This window comes from Phyllobates terribilis, unplaced genomic scaffold, assembly GCF_046119375.1.
Source record: "Phyllobates terribilis strain yellow unplaced genomic scaffold, ASM4611937v1 Scaffold_4__5_contigs__length_816908805, whole genome shotgun sequence".
Classification (NCBI taxonomy): domain Eukaryota; kingdom Metazoa; phylum Chordata; class Amphibia; order Anura; family Dendrobatidae; genus Phyllobates; species Phyllobates terribilis.
The window spans coordinates 544625214-544638704 of record NW_027362764.1 but is presented as its reverse complement, the minus strand read 5'-3'; the positions used below and the strand labels follow the sequence as shown (position 1 = coordinate 544638704).

Here is a 13491-nt window from a genome sequence, read left to right as displayed (position 1 = left end):
TTTTGGCACACGTGGGCATTACTGTATAATCTATTCCAATTTTCAATACAAAGAGAACCATGGTTTAGGTTTAATTTATAGTGAGCACAACTGTGCGGCTAGTAATATATGTCGGGGCTATGTGTGAGCAGGATGAGCGGAGGATTTGTCCAGCTTGCTGAATCTACAAAGCCTAATCTTTAGACATGTAATTAATACATGTGAGATGATCACACTGGCAAAGCCTTTTGATATCGAACGGCCTCTGATTTCCAGAACATGTTCGCACCGCGGGAACTACAGGAGTTAAACACTCTACAGAGCCATATCATTCTGGAGATCAGTGGTGGTCCAAGATCAGAGGATTCACTAATGCGATCTTTTCATTTGTAGCTATCAGATCATTCTGGCTGGATACTTCTCTATAAGCTACTGAATATTCCCCAGGGAAAGTACAAGGAACAAGTAAAAAAGTAATGGCTTCAGAAAACCTTCATGTTCGATGCATGATGTAGAACACCACATTTGGTGTCCGTTTAGTTTGGCTTTTAAGTCAATAGCACTTAGAAAAGACTTTTTCTAAAGGTTGCAAGTTTATAGGCCTTCAAATGGTTTCATGTCTCAACCTTTAAAAGAAAAGAGAAATAACTATTTAATAGAAGGTTAAAACCACTTACAATTAAGATTTTCTTGAGTTTTACACGAATCCATGGAATTATCCAAGTCAAAAGTAAAACGTCCAAGATAGCAGTTCTTGGCCATATGGCCCACGTGTTCATAGAAGTGGTAGTCTCTCAAAAGTGCTTTGATTGCAGGCTTTCCTGTTAAAAGTGTACCTGATTCTTCATCCTGTAGGCTCGGACCCTAAAAAATATATCATACTGTTCATACTTGCAGGTTTCTATATATGCTAATGGCACATTGGTTAGTGAATACTGTGTAAAACTGTGTACGTTGACTAGATTGGGGTAGTGCATTCCAGGAAACTGATGCAGCTTGAGAAAAAATTTGGAGACAGGAGATGAGGCTCAGCCCATGGGTATGCTGGTTTTATTTCATTGGCAGACAGATGAGGGAGGAGATGTAGGGCAATGTACAGTACTCCCCTTGTGGGTGAAAGTGAGAAGATTAAAATGTATTCTACAATGAATGGGAAAGCAGTGCAGTGACTGGCGCAGGGTATATAGGCATCACAGCGCGACTGGACAGAAATGCAAGTCTGCCTGTGGCAATCAGGATAGACTGCAGAGGGGAGAGTACAATGAATGGAAGACAGATTATCAGAGAGTTGCAGCAATCAAGACGAGTGCGCAGGCCTGCAGCATGGAGGTAGAATTCAGAACACGACTGGATTTACAGCAGTTTTACAAAATAACTTGTCTGGAGTTTTCAACAAACTGAATATTTTTACTTATTTTCCTGTTTAATAATAGTTCTGTTAAATTTCCAAATAAAAAATTACCAGCTCTAAAAGGGAGTCTGTCTCCTCTAAAGTAGAAATACATCATATAGAGCAGGGGTCTCAAACATGCGGACCACAAGCTACATGAGGCCCCCTCGGACGGCATTCTGCGGCCACCAGAGCTCCCCAGACAATCACGGACCAGTCCAGGGAGGAAAGGGGACTTGCCGATAGCAGCGTTTTTTTCAGCAGAATGTGCAACCTCAGAATGCCAGTGTGTGTGGCCATCCTCTGATCCCACTGTCTGTAGTCACCCATTAATCCCATTAAAGGGAATCTCAGCAGGTTTTTTATATTTAATCTGAAGACAGCAGCAGATCAAGCTTGAAAACACAGAATTCAGGGATGTGTCACTTGTCAAAGTGCGTGCTGTCGTTTACTAACTGTGAAAGATTTTATCACCAAGATCATCATTCCCGGACTATGTTTTTTTTTTTAAAAGGAGCAAAGGTAATTGAACAGTTATCTCAAAAGCTCTATAATGGGCTGCATGGGCTATTCCCTCATTAATCCATCAACAATTAAGCAGGTAAAAGGTCTGGAGCAGATTCCAGGTTTGGCATTTGCATTTGGAAGTTGTTGCTGTGACCCACCACATGCAGTCAAAGGAGCTTTCAAAGGAAGAGAAACAGATCATCACTAGACTGAAAAAACTAAGAAATTAATCAGAGATGAAGACAGATTAGACTTTGCTAAAAAACATCAAAAGAAGCCTGCCCAGTTCTGGAAAAGCATTCTTTGGACAGATGAATCTAAGATCAACCTGTGCCAGAATGATGGGAGGAAGTAAGGAGAAGGCTTGGAACGACTCATGATCCAAACACACCACATCCTCTGTAAAACATGGTGGAGGCAGTGTGATGGCATGGGCATGCATAGCTTCCAATGGCGCTGGGTCACTAGTGTGTATTGATGATGTATCTGAAGACAGAAGCAGCCAAATGAATTATACAGTGTACAGGGCGATATTTTCTGCTTAGATTCCACCAAATGCTAATTGATTGTCCATCTGTACTGTGAAGCTTCGGCCAATGACCCAAAACATACTGCGGCAAAGAAGTGAAATATTCTGCAATGGCTGAGACAATCACCATATCTCGACCCCATTGAGCATGCATTTCACATGCTTAAGACAAAACTTAAAGCACCACTCTAGTGTTTTTTTTTTATTGCATCGCTCGAGAGGTGCTTTAAATGTAATTCCCCTGCCCCCTGCTCACCTGCCACCTTCATCATTTTCCATCGTCGCTCCTGTCGGTCTCCAGCGAAAAGTGACCTGTCGGCAGCTCCAGTGTTCCATGGAGCTGCGCGGAGGTCACTTTTCAATACAAGTCTATGAGAGCCTCGTTCTGGTATTGACAGCTTGTGACGTAGCTGGTCAGTCAGAGGCTGCGCTCGTAAGATGGCGTCGCAGGACCAGAGCGGCACTGAAAAATGGTGACGATGCCGGAGGGTGAGTATATGACCAGGGGGGCAGAAGGCTTACATTTATAGTGCCACGCCAGAGCTGGAAAAAAAAAGCTGGTTCAAGGCCGAAAGATTCACAAACAAGCAACAACTGAAGTCAGCTGCAGTAAGTGCCTGACAAAGCACCACAAAGGAGGAAACTCTGGGTTTGGTGACATCCATGGCTTCCAGACTTCAGGCAGCCATTGCCTGCAAAGGATTCTCTACAAAGTATTGAAAATGTACATTTTATATATGGTAAACTTAATTTGTCCAATTACTTTTGAGCCCCTGAAATGAGGAAGCTTTGTAGAAAAATTGTTGCAATTCCTAAGCGTTTCACAGAATATTTTTGTTTGACTCCTTTAATTAAAGGGAATCTGTCACCCCCCTGGGCGATATCAGACCTCTACTATGGCCATACAGGTAATATAAATCTCTACTTACCTGTATGGCTCATAGCAGGAGGTCTGATTGCAGAGAAATCTGGTTTTATAAAGTCTGTTTTCCAGAGGCTTGGCGTCTGGGGAACGCCAAGCAAACCTTCCTATCTGCTTACTATTCCCCTAAATCGCCGCCTCTGTGCTAATTTACCATATTCCCCCCCTCCCCTGCATGTCACAGGGCCTTGTGACATGCCCTGCTCTGCCTCTCCTCCCGCGCTGCTCCCATGGAGCGCTCTTTGTTTCCCTCCGGCCCCATTTGGCTGCGTACTGCGCCGCAGCTTTGTATTGCGCAAGCGACGGTGAGTCACTGAGACTTCCGCTCCGCTGGCAGTGTGCAGGGCCCTGTGACGTGCAGGGGAGGGGGGGGATATGGTAATTTAGCACAGAGGCGGCGATTTAGGGGAATAGTAAGCAGATAGGAGGGGTTTGCTTGGTGTCCCCCGGACGCCAAGCCTCTGGAAAACAGACTTTATAAAATCAGATTTCTCTGCAATCAGACCTCTACTATGGGCCATACAGGTAAGTAGAGATTTACCTTTCTATCACCTGTATGCCCATAGTAGAGGTCTGATATCGCCCAGGAGGGTGACACATTCCCTTTAAACCTGAAAGTCTACACTTCAATTGAATCTCGGTTGTTTTATTTTAAATAAAAAATAGTGGCATGGAGAGGCTAGATCACAAAGATTCAGTCACTGTCCAAATATTTCAGGACCTAACAATATACACTCTCTATAATACATGTATTATATATATTATAGAGTGTTTTTGTATACATCGCCAACCTGTACTAATCCCCCGGAAAAGTCTGTTTTTTGTGGCTGTCACCATTTCTATCGGCTGTGTTGTAATCGTGAACAGCATTTAACAATCAGGAATGTTCGGCCTGCTTTAAATTCCTTTTCATTTCTGTTCTGCCCTACTGAGTGCTGCCAAAAATCACGTTAGCAATATAATTAAGAATTAGATAACACAAGTTCTGCTACTTTGCGTGGAGTACAAATGCAGACTAAGCGATCTCTATTGCAAGGAAATGTAAATCACATAACCGAAAAAGCTGGAAGTTTGCATAGTTATTAAGAGAAATATCAACATAAGCAGTTTTCGAGCATGACTGCTAAAAGACAAACACTGAATCACTGGATCTGTGTAATTGAAGCTTAGCAGAAAGAATGCTATGTGACAGAGGCTGCTTATTAACGGTGCTGGCTGGATGTGGACAAACACTTCTAGGTTACGGAATAATGTATTTCAATACAAAAATAAAGAAAAATCATGCATAGCTTTGCAATAGAATAAAAGTTCAACACACCCTCTGCACCATTTGAAGATGAGATTTACAGCACATGCACGGACTTTATTCTGTTTGATTTATCTAAAAAGTTCACGTGAACAGCCGCTGCCTATAACTGGCCATGTAGCTGATAGGAGCAGAGGCGAAACTGCCGCCATTTGGTACTACAGATCCCAGGAAATCACAGTGGAAGGACCTTCTTTTATGCTATCAATGTCGGTCATAGGACAATCAGCTCAAAGCTATGGACACCTTGGTACTGCAATTTAGGCCAATTTGCTTCCTAACTGCAAACGGCAAACGTAAAGAGTAACCGTCGTTTTCATTTTTATTTCATAAATAAATAGTAGACATGAAAATAAGAAACTTTGTAATATATCTTATCAGAGAAATCTGCTTCTTGCTCTTCCAGAACTGATCTTTTATCTTCAAAATTCTCATTTCATGGTTAAAGTCTGTATTCAGTGGAAACAGATTTTCCCATTACAGAGATAGGATCTTATCAGCACCAACTGCCATATCCTATGTAGTAGGGAGAGGATGGAGAAGCTCTGCCTCTAGCTCCTCCCCTCTACATAGAATCTTATCAGCACCAACTGCCATATCCTATGTAGTAGGGAGAGGAGGGAGAAGCTCTGCCTCTAGCTCCTCCCCTCTACATAGAATCTTATCAGCACCAACTGCCATATCCTATGTAGTAGGGAGAGGATGGAGAAGCTCTGCCTCTAGCTCCTCCCCTCTACATAGAATCTTATCAGCACCAACTGCCATATCCTATGTAGTAGGGAGAGGAGGGAGAAGCTCTGCCTCTAGCTCCTCCCCTCTACATAGAATCTTATCAGCACCAACTGCCATATCCTATGTAGTAGGGAGAGGAGGGAGAAGCTCTGCCTCTAGCTCCTCCTCTCTACATAGAATCTTATCAGCACCAACTGCCATATCCTATGTAGTAGGGAGAGGAGGGAGAAGCTCTGCCTCTAGCTCCTCCCCTTTACATAGAATCTTATCAGCACCAACTGCCATATCCTATGTAGTAGGGAGAGGAGGGAGAAGCTCTGCCTCTAGCTCCTCCTCTCTACATAGAATCTTATCAGCACCAACTGCCATATCCTATGTAGTAGGGAAGAGGAGGGAGAAGCTCTAGCTCCTCCCCTCTACATAGAATCTTATCAGCACCAACTGCCATATCCTATGTAGTAGGGAGGAGGAGGGAGAAGCTCTGCCTCTAGCTCCTCCTCTCTACATAGAATCTTATCGGCAGTAACTGCCATCTCCAATCTCAGAGATGGGAAAGTCTATCGTCACTGAATACAGATTTTACCCATGAAATGAGAATTTTGAGAATGAAAGCTCAGTCCAAGGAGGAGAAAGAAGCAGATTTCTCTGATAAGAGATATTACAAAGTTTCTTATTTTTATGTGCACTATTGATTTATAGAATAAAAATTAAAACGACAGTTACTCTTTAAAGGGGTTGGCCAGTACTTTAATATTGTTGGATTTTCTTTAGCATACTAATTAATATTAGATTGGTGGTTCAACACTGGCAAACCTACCGATAAGCTATTCCTGATGTGACCAGTTGCGGAGCAGGACAGCACAGTTCGGTTAAAGGGGTTGTCCAGTACTTAATATTACCCCCTCAATGTATTCCCCCGGGGCCCTTAAGGATTTTTGTAATTACCTTCTGTTGCAGATAATGCCTGTGAGCAACGCTAGCGCTGGCCGCTCACAGACATCACGTGACCCCCGGCTGCAGCCGGCTCTGACATCTGCTGATGTCACGACAAGTACTGGCAGCAGCCGAGGGTCTTTGTCTTCCGCGTTCCAGGTGGATACCAGGCTGTGGGCGGGGATACACCCCAGCGTGACACCCGGCATTCACCGCACGCTCTCCCTCTCCTCATTCATTGGGAAAGCGCGCGGTGGATGCTGGGTGTGACGCGGGGGGTAACCCCGCCCACAGCCCAGCAGCCACTGCGGGGACCCCAGCGCCGAGTCATATCTCACTTGTCGTGACGTCAGCGCGGGGTCAAGTGATACCTGTAAGCGGCCACCGATAGCGCCGCTCACAGGCATTATCTGCAACGTAAGGTAATTACAAAAAGTCTTCCAGGGGGGATCCATTGGGGGTGGGGTAATGTAAAATACTATACAGCTTCTTTAAGTGGAAACAAAAAGTGGGTCACTGCAGATCCCCTCCCCATTCATTCGCGTAAGGGCAGATGTGAAGTACCCACCGCCGCCAATATACAGGTGACAGAGCTATGCTGTGCAGACCCGCAACTGATCACATTCAGTCACTACCAGGAATAGCTTATTGGTGGGTTTACCGGGTGTTGCACCCCCACTGATCTGATATTAAGGGTAGGCCAATGCAAAAGTCTAGAACATCCCCTTTAACTCTCTATATGGGTTTTAAAGTGGCTTTCTTTTAAGTTGATTGGTTCATAAAAATGATGTTTTATTACTATCCGCTCCAGCATTTTGTGTTTTGGTAATTTATGAATTATTGGTTAATTATAGACGTATACTGATGGGCTTAAACAGTGGCATTTCCTATACAAGTCAAAGGTCCGAGGTGCAATGGTACCAGACACCAAGCAGAAATAAAGGTGGGCAATGTGCCTAATAACTCAATAGTAGGGTGCTAGTAATTTATGGGGGTACCAGCAATAAAAGGGACACCAAACATATATGGATAATATATCCAGGCAGGAGTTGATTATTCAATCATTGTAATTAAAGAACCACTTTAGAAGGACCCTAGCAATGAACAGGTTAATCTTTTTAGAATCCTTTCGGGAAAACAACAACACTTTCTTCCGATTTTCTCTTCGTTCTCGGTGCGTCATACGTCTCAGAGCTCGTCTAAACATGTAGGATGTTATGGTTGTAACACCGCTGAGTTACTGAATTTTTTATCTAACTGTTGTGCTAGACTGCAAGTTACTAAGGGGGGAAGAAAAATGTGTCTCAGTGTAATTATGTAGATCACTGCATTGCAAATTCTTATTGCGCTTATTATTCAGGTAGCGGAGCGGACAATAATTACTTTTGGTTTTCTTTCTACAAAATAAATGTGAAGAAAAAAAAAAAAAATACGATAGTCACTGGCGTTCTGGCCATAAAATGCTACTAACCTGAAAAGTTGATTCCGCAGCATCTTCTGCATCTTCTGACATTTGGATAACAAGCATGTTCTGCAGAATAAATGCCGCCTGGAAACAAAATATACAAGACCTCAATGCTGCCATCTAGCTGTCATTCATGGCAGGTACAGTCAGAAAAGGGTAGGGGAATAATCGTTTCAGGCATTTCAGTGCTCATTATTTAATGTTAATCATGATTACATGCCAGGAGTAACAGGCTGCCATGCCAAATAAAACGAGTAACATGGCAGGGCTTTTTTCTGACCCAATGGACTTTTAGAGAAAATTGTACTTTTACACAGAATACAGCTGCATCTGAATATATAAAAGATGAAAATTCAAGAACTTAAAGGTCATCTTCAGGAAATAAAGAAAACTAATCAATGAAAAAATACATTATTATAGATAACTTGAAAACTACTTTTATTTATTGATTGGTAATCGTTCATAGGGGTAAGAATTAGGATATTTAAAGTGACTGTGGCGCAAAAGCCATCCAGAACATAGTAGGACGGGTTGCGTCTCCTGCTCTTCTGCCATGACAGGAAGAAATGGCCGTCATATCAGAGGTCAGAAAGTGGACAAATCCCATGGATTACTCCTTAGTCCGTGCGGTCTCGGTGCAACTCTCCACCGTATTGCCAATAATAGAAGATAATGGATGCCCAAGGCACCAGACGTCCTCATCAGATTCCTATATTGGTTACAGCATGCAAAATAATGCGACATTTCGGCCACACATGGCCTTTCTCAAGTCATATACAATGAAAAAATACAGGTAATAATAATAATCATCTTTTTTTTCATTGTATATGACTTGAGAAAGGCCGTGTGTGGCCGAAATGTCGCATAATTTTGCATGCTGTAACCAATATAGGAATTTGAGAACGTCTGGTGCCTTTGACAGCAGTCATATCATGGCTGAGATGACCTCCATATATCCACAGACAGAGCGCAGGAGCGCACATCAACAGCAGTGAGAGGGATGGACGAGATGAAGACTGCGGCTGGAGATGACATTTTCTAACAGAGCGTATCCAAGTGCACACGCTATGGTGGAAGTCTACGTCTCGTCCCCCCTCCTCTCGTCTCTCGATGTGTGCGCTCGGTCTATGAATGTAGGTTCTCTCAGTGGTGATATATACAGCCATTCCTTCCTGTCAGGTTTCTCCTCATGGATAAAGGATAGAGAAGGCAGGAGACCCAACCTGTCCTGTTATGCGATGGACGGGTTTGGGCGCAGTAATGTGACAGAAGCCAATTTAAAAATCTCAATAATTGCCCTCTAGGCAAGACGGGCATAAATCAAAAATAAAAGTTAGATATCTTACAATTTTCACATTGACTACTGGGGATATTTTAGATTGTAACTTCCCGTTCTTTCAGAAATCCACATGTACATTAGCACCAATACACTGTGTGTGCAATTATTAGGCAATTTATTTTTGATGATTAATTTTATTATTGAACAAATACATTGCTGTCGGTCAATGCAACAGGTTAATAAACGTGAACAACCATAAGCCTTCTACCTATGTTTCTTAATCTATTGACAACTTTTTGGGCAGCACCAACCACAGCCTCCCAGGCACTGTTCAGAGAGGTGACTGTTCTCCTTTACCATAAATCTCCCATTTAAGAAAGGCCCAGAAGTTCTCAATGAAGTTTAGATCGGGTGAGGAAGGGGCCCTGTCATTGTTTTTTCATCTTTAAGACCTTTACTGGCAGACGAGCAGTGGAGGACTTCGATGCACACGATGGAGCATTGTTCCATATAAAAATTCATGTTTTATTTCCTGTATTACTTGTTGAAAAAGGGTCCTCACTGACAGTAGTTTTGGGAGATGATTTTAAGTCCATGTTCAACTCCAAAAGGTTTAAGAGGAGTCTATCTTTAATAATACCTGCCCATATCAGTATCCCACCTCCACCTTGCTGGCTTCTGAGTTATAATGAAGGTCTGTTCCAGTTATTGATCCAGTCAGGAGTTCATCGATATGGGCCGTCAAGAATCACTCATTTCATAAGTCCACTTTGGCAAAATCTGTCCTCAGACATTTCTTGGCCCAGTCTTGATGTTCAAACTTCTGAGTCTTGTTCAGTGGTGGTCAGGTTTCCGCCTTCCTTCCCTCAGCCAGGTCTCTGAGCACTGAACATCTTGCAATTCAGGGCTCTCCTTGGAGGTTTAAAGTTCTGCAATCCTACATTAGTTTTTGACCTAAATTGAGCCCCTAAAAGATGCAAATTGGGCACATTTTTCACTCTTTCCATAGAGCTTGCATAAATCTGGGAAAGTGGGTACAGTTTACAAGATGGTTGTGACCTGTGAATTTTACAGTAACATGTGCATGTTAGTCCAACTCCACCCCCTCCAGTGAGAAGTAGCTCGCGGTCTATAGATATTGTACATTTAGAGCCTGGTGTGGGCGGGGTTAGCTTTCTCGGCTCTGCTGCATTGCTAAATTTAAGAACTCTGATTGGCTCAGAACTGCTGCACCCAGTAAACTAAGTGATACATCATTGGATTCAGGGTCTCTTTGCCTACATCATCATGCTGCTCTCAGATGAGGTGGCAAAAACCTGCTGACAGATTCCCTTCAAGACATGTGCACTTTTTAAAACATTTGGCACAAATTATTCCATTGACTTTTCTTTTTGTTTAAATAAAATATGTCATCAGGTTTTTGCTATGTAGTCAGAGAGTACAACGATGTAGGTACATAGACCCCGATACCAGCAATGTGTTACTTTCGTGACTGTTTTGCTGTTTCAATACAATCAGTGTTTTATCAGCAGAAGATCATCATTACAGGATAAGCTGCCTCTTGCCTCCTGGTTCAACGCCGCTCCCACCACTGTTTAGCAGGTTTCTTTCAATGTACAGTGTATGCAGGAAGCTGCCTATCAGTGATGTGGGCGGGGTTACACAGGACTCAGCATTCTGAGCTCTGCTACATCTAGAGCAGAAATAAACTTGTGATTCTATCACAACTGCTGCTTGCAGTAAACCAAGTGATACATTGCTGAGATCTGGGTTTCTGTCCCTACATAATGACGCAATTATATTACATAACAAAAATCTGCTGATAGACTCCATTAAAGGGGCTTTCCCACGAACAAAAGTACATTTTAATCAATAGATCTCGCAATAATAATAAGTTCCACAATTAAATGTATTTAAAGAAAATGTTCCTCTGCTGAGATAATCTTATAAATGTGCCCCTGCTGTGTACTGTGTAATGGATGAGTCTGACCATGCAGCAACATGGTCTGATCAAACCACATCTGGGCAGGGGAGGAAGCAAAAGAGTATACAATCATTACAGCAGGGGATCACAAATGATTCTTCCTTTGAAGTAAAACATTGTTTAAAAACAGGCAGTGAAATGTTTTACCTCAGAAAAAGAATCATTTGTGATCCCATGCTGTATTCTCTGTATACTCTTTTCCTTCCTCCCCTGCCCAGGAGATGTGGTATGATCAGACCATGTTCCTGTACAGTCAGACACAGCCATTACACAGTACACAGCAGGGGAACATTTATAAGATTATCTCAGCACAGGAACAGTTTTTTAAACACATCCAATTGTGGAAATTATTATTATTCCAATATCTCTTGATTAAAATGTACTTTTGGTTTGTGGGAAAATCCCTTTAAAGGCCACAACATTCAGCTGAGTGCTTCTGCCTTTTTGTTTTAGTCTGGACCCCACTACTAAAAACCTTCTGACTAGTCTATAAAGTTTTATAAAATGATAGCTGAACGATAAACAGCTGCGGTACCTTACTCCTTACACACTATGGGCACTGGCCAACTTCTCCTAGAAAGGATGGATTAGAACATAAAGCAAATAGTAACAATTATTAGTAGCAATGTGTGCCTATATCCTGCCTCCTGCCAAAAACTAATTTAAAGGTGATATGGGATTAAAAAAAAAAATAACATTCATGTACTTTAACAGTCAATTTTGAGTTAAAAGATTGAGTAACCCAGTGCAAGATCTTGGTCTATGTACCATGGTGAAGAGTGGGGGCAAAGAGAGTCTCTCTCTGGAGAACGTAGCATGCCCCTTAATTACAGCCTATGAAACATTGCCAACATCAATAAGACCGTTGTAATGCTTCATCGTCCTTGTGGTGCTATGTAACAACCATAGCTGATCACTGGGGACCCATTAGTGGGAGACTCTGGACTACACACCTTCTCACTAGTCCAAGTTGTACAACTCTTAACAGATGGGTTCTATACCATGGCTTTTCACCGCCTGATGAAGGGCTGGAGTCTGATAAATGTACATTACTCTTAAAATGAGGCAGTGCGCATTGATTGAGTTGTATAAATTAGTCTCATTTGTCTCAAATGCCTGCACTAACAGGCACCTCTGATGTATGAACAGCTGAACAGTCACAACATTACAACTTCCCATACATTAGCTTTAAAGCCGCTTTGTATTTCTGGCCTGGTAAACATGAAAATTTGATAAGATAAATCCATTATTTAGAAAATAAAAACCACATTCTAGGCAGGGAACAGAATGACTCACCTCTCTGCGCACCATGCTACATTCACACTGGTCCACAAAGATACTTAGCACTGTCCCCCATAAGCCTCCAGAAATGTTCTGACAGCTGTCAGACAAGATAACACAGCCTTCTTTAATGGATGTCAAAGCTGATCCAATGGCCAGGCTCGTAAATCTCACCTGGAAATAGTTGGGGGAAAAAAAAAAAAATCTTTGATATAACTAATTATATTTAGGAGTGGGGAAAATTGCTGCAGAGTAAGAACGCTTTCAAAAATAGAAGTGTCAATAGTTTACTTATCATCAAATAACAAAACGCAAAGTGGATGAATAAAGGATAAATGTAAATCCCATCAATATTTGGTGTGACCATCATTGTATTCAATACGACATGAATTTTTCTAGGTTCAACTGCACAAAGCAATTATAACAACCAGGTGATAATGCCCATCATTTTTTGATATACAGGTTAAAACACAGTCAATAAAAGGGAATAAGTCAGCAAGTTATTACTATTTAATCTGAGAGCAGCAAGTGAGCCGGATTCCAGGGTTGTGTCACTTACTAGGCTGTGTGTTGTAGTTTCAATACAATAAGTGTTTTATCAGCAGGTGATAATTATCACTGCCTGACTAGGTGTCACATGCATGGCAGTAAGGCCAATCTGTGTAACCCCACGTCTACCACTGATTAGCAGCTTGCTGACAACGTACAGTGTAGACAGACAGCTGCCCATCAGTGGGATGAGCAGGTTATACCCAGCTTAATATTCTGACCGCTGGTACATTTACATTTTTTTAATCAAAATTATGTTAAGTACATCCCCTATATTATTTTCATGCACTATTTCTGTCTATTTATTCACTGCAGGGTATTTGCTTATTATGTTTTTATTTTGGGTTTTGTATGTTTAGTGGCCAGTGTGAACATGTGCTTACACACCACCTTATATTCCAGTTCAACTCTTATTTCATTTTTTTGCACGTTGTGCAAATAATGGTGTGGCCTCTCCCTTCTTTCAGCTGGACATTACATTCATGTAGTTCTCCATGGCTGTGTGTCCATTAGCCGCGTCTCATTCCTTCTCAGCCCTTATCCATATTACGTCACTTGACAAATTGTAAGGTTTTAATACTAGAGGTTAGGACTGTCCTGAATAGGGTCACCGTGACGTGGTGGGATGGCTTTTA

General features: G+C 42.1%; 1 protein-coding gene across 6 annotated transcripts in view; it reads right to left on the bottom strand.

The window, feature by feature from the left end:
* Nucleotides 1–13491, bottom strand: part of RTTN (rotatin) — a 308992-nt gene that overhangs the window by 54864 nt on the left and 240637 nt on the right. For all 6 annotated transcript variants that reach the window (XM_073678960.1, XM_073678959.1, XM_073678958.1 and 3 more), the window contains exons 32-34: nucleotides 12323–12481; nucleotides 7770–7847; nucleotides 657–843 (exon numbers count right to left, since the gene is read on the bottom strand). In XM_073678960.1, the coding sequence (XP_073535061.1) occupies nucleotides 657–843; nucleotides 7770–7847; nucleotides 12323–12481 (424 nt within the window). The remainder of the gene's footprint in view (nucleotides 1–656; nucleotides 844–7769; nucleotides 7848–12322; nucleotides 12482–13491) is intronic.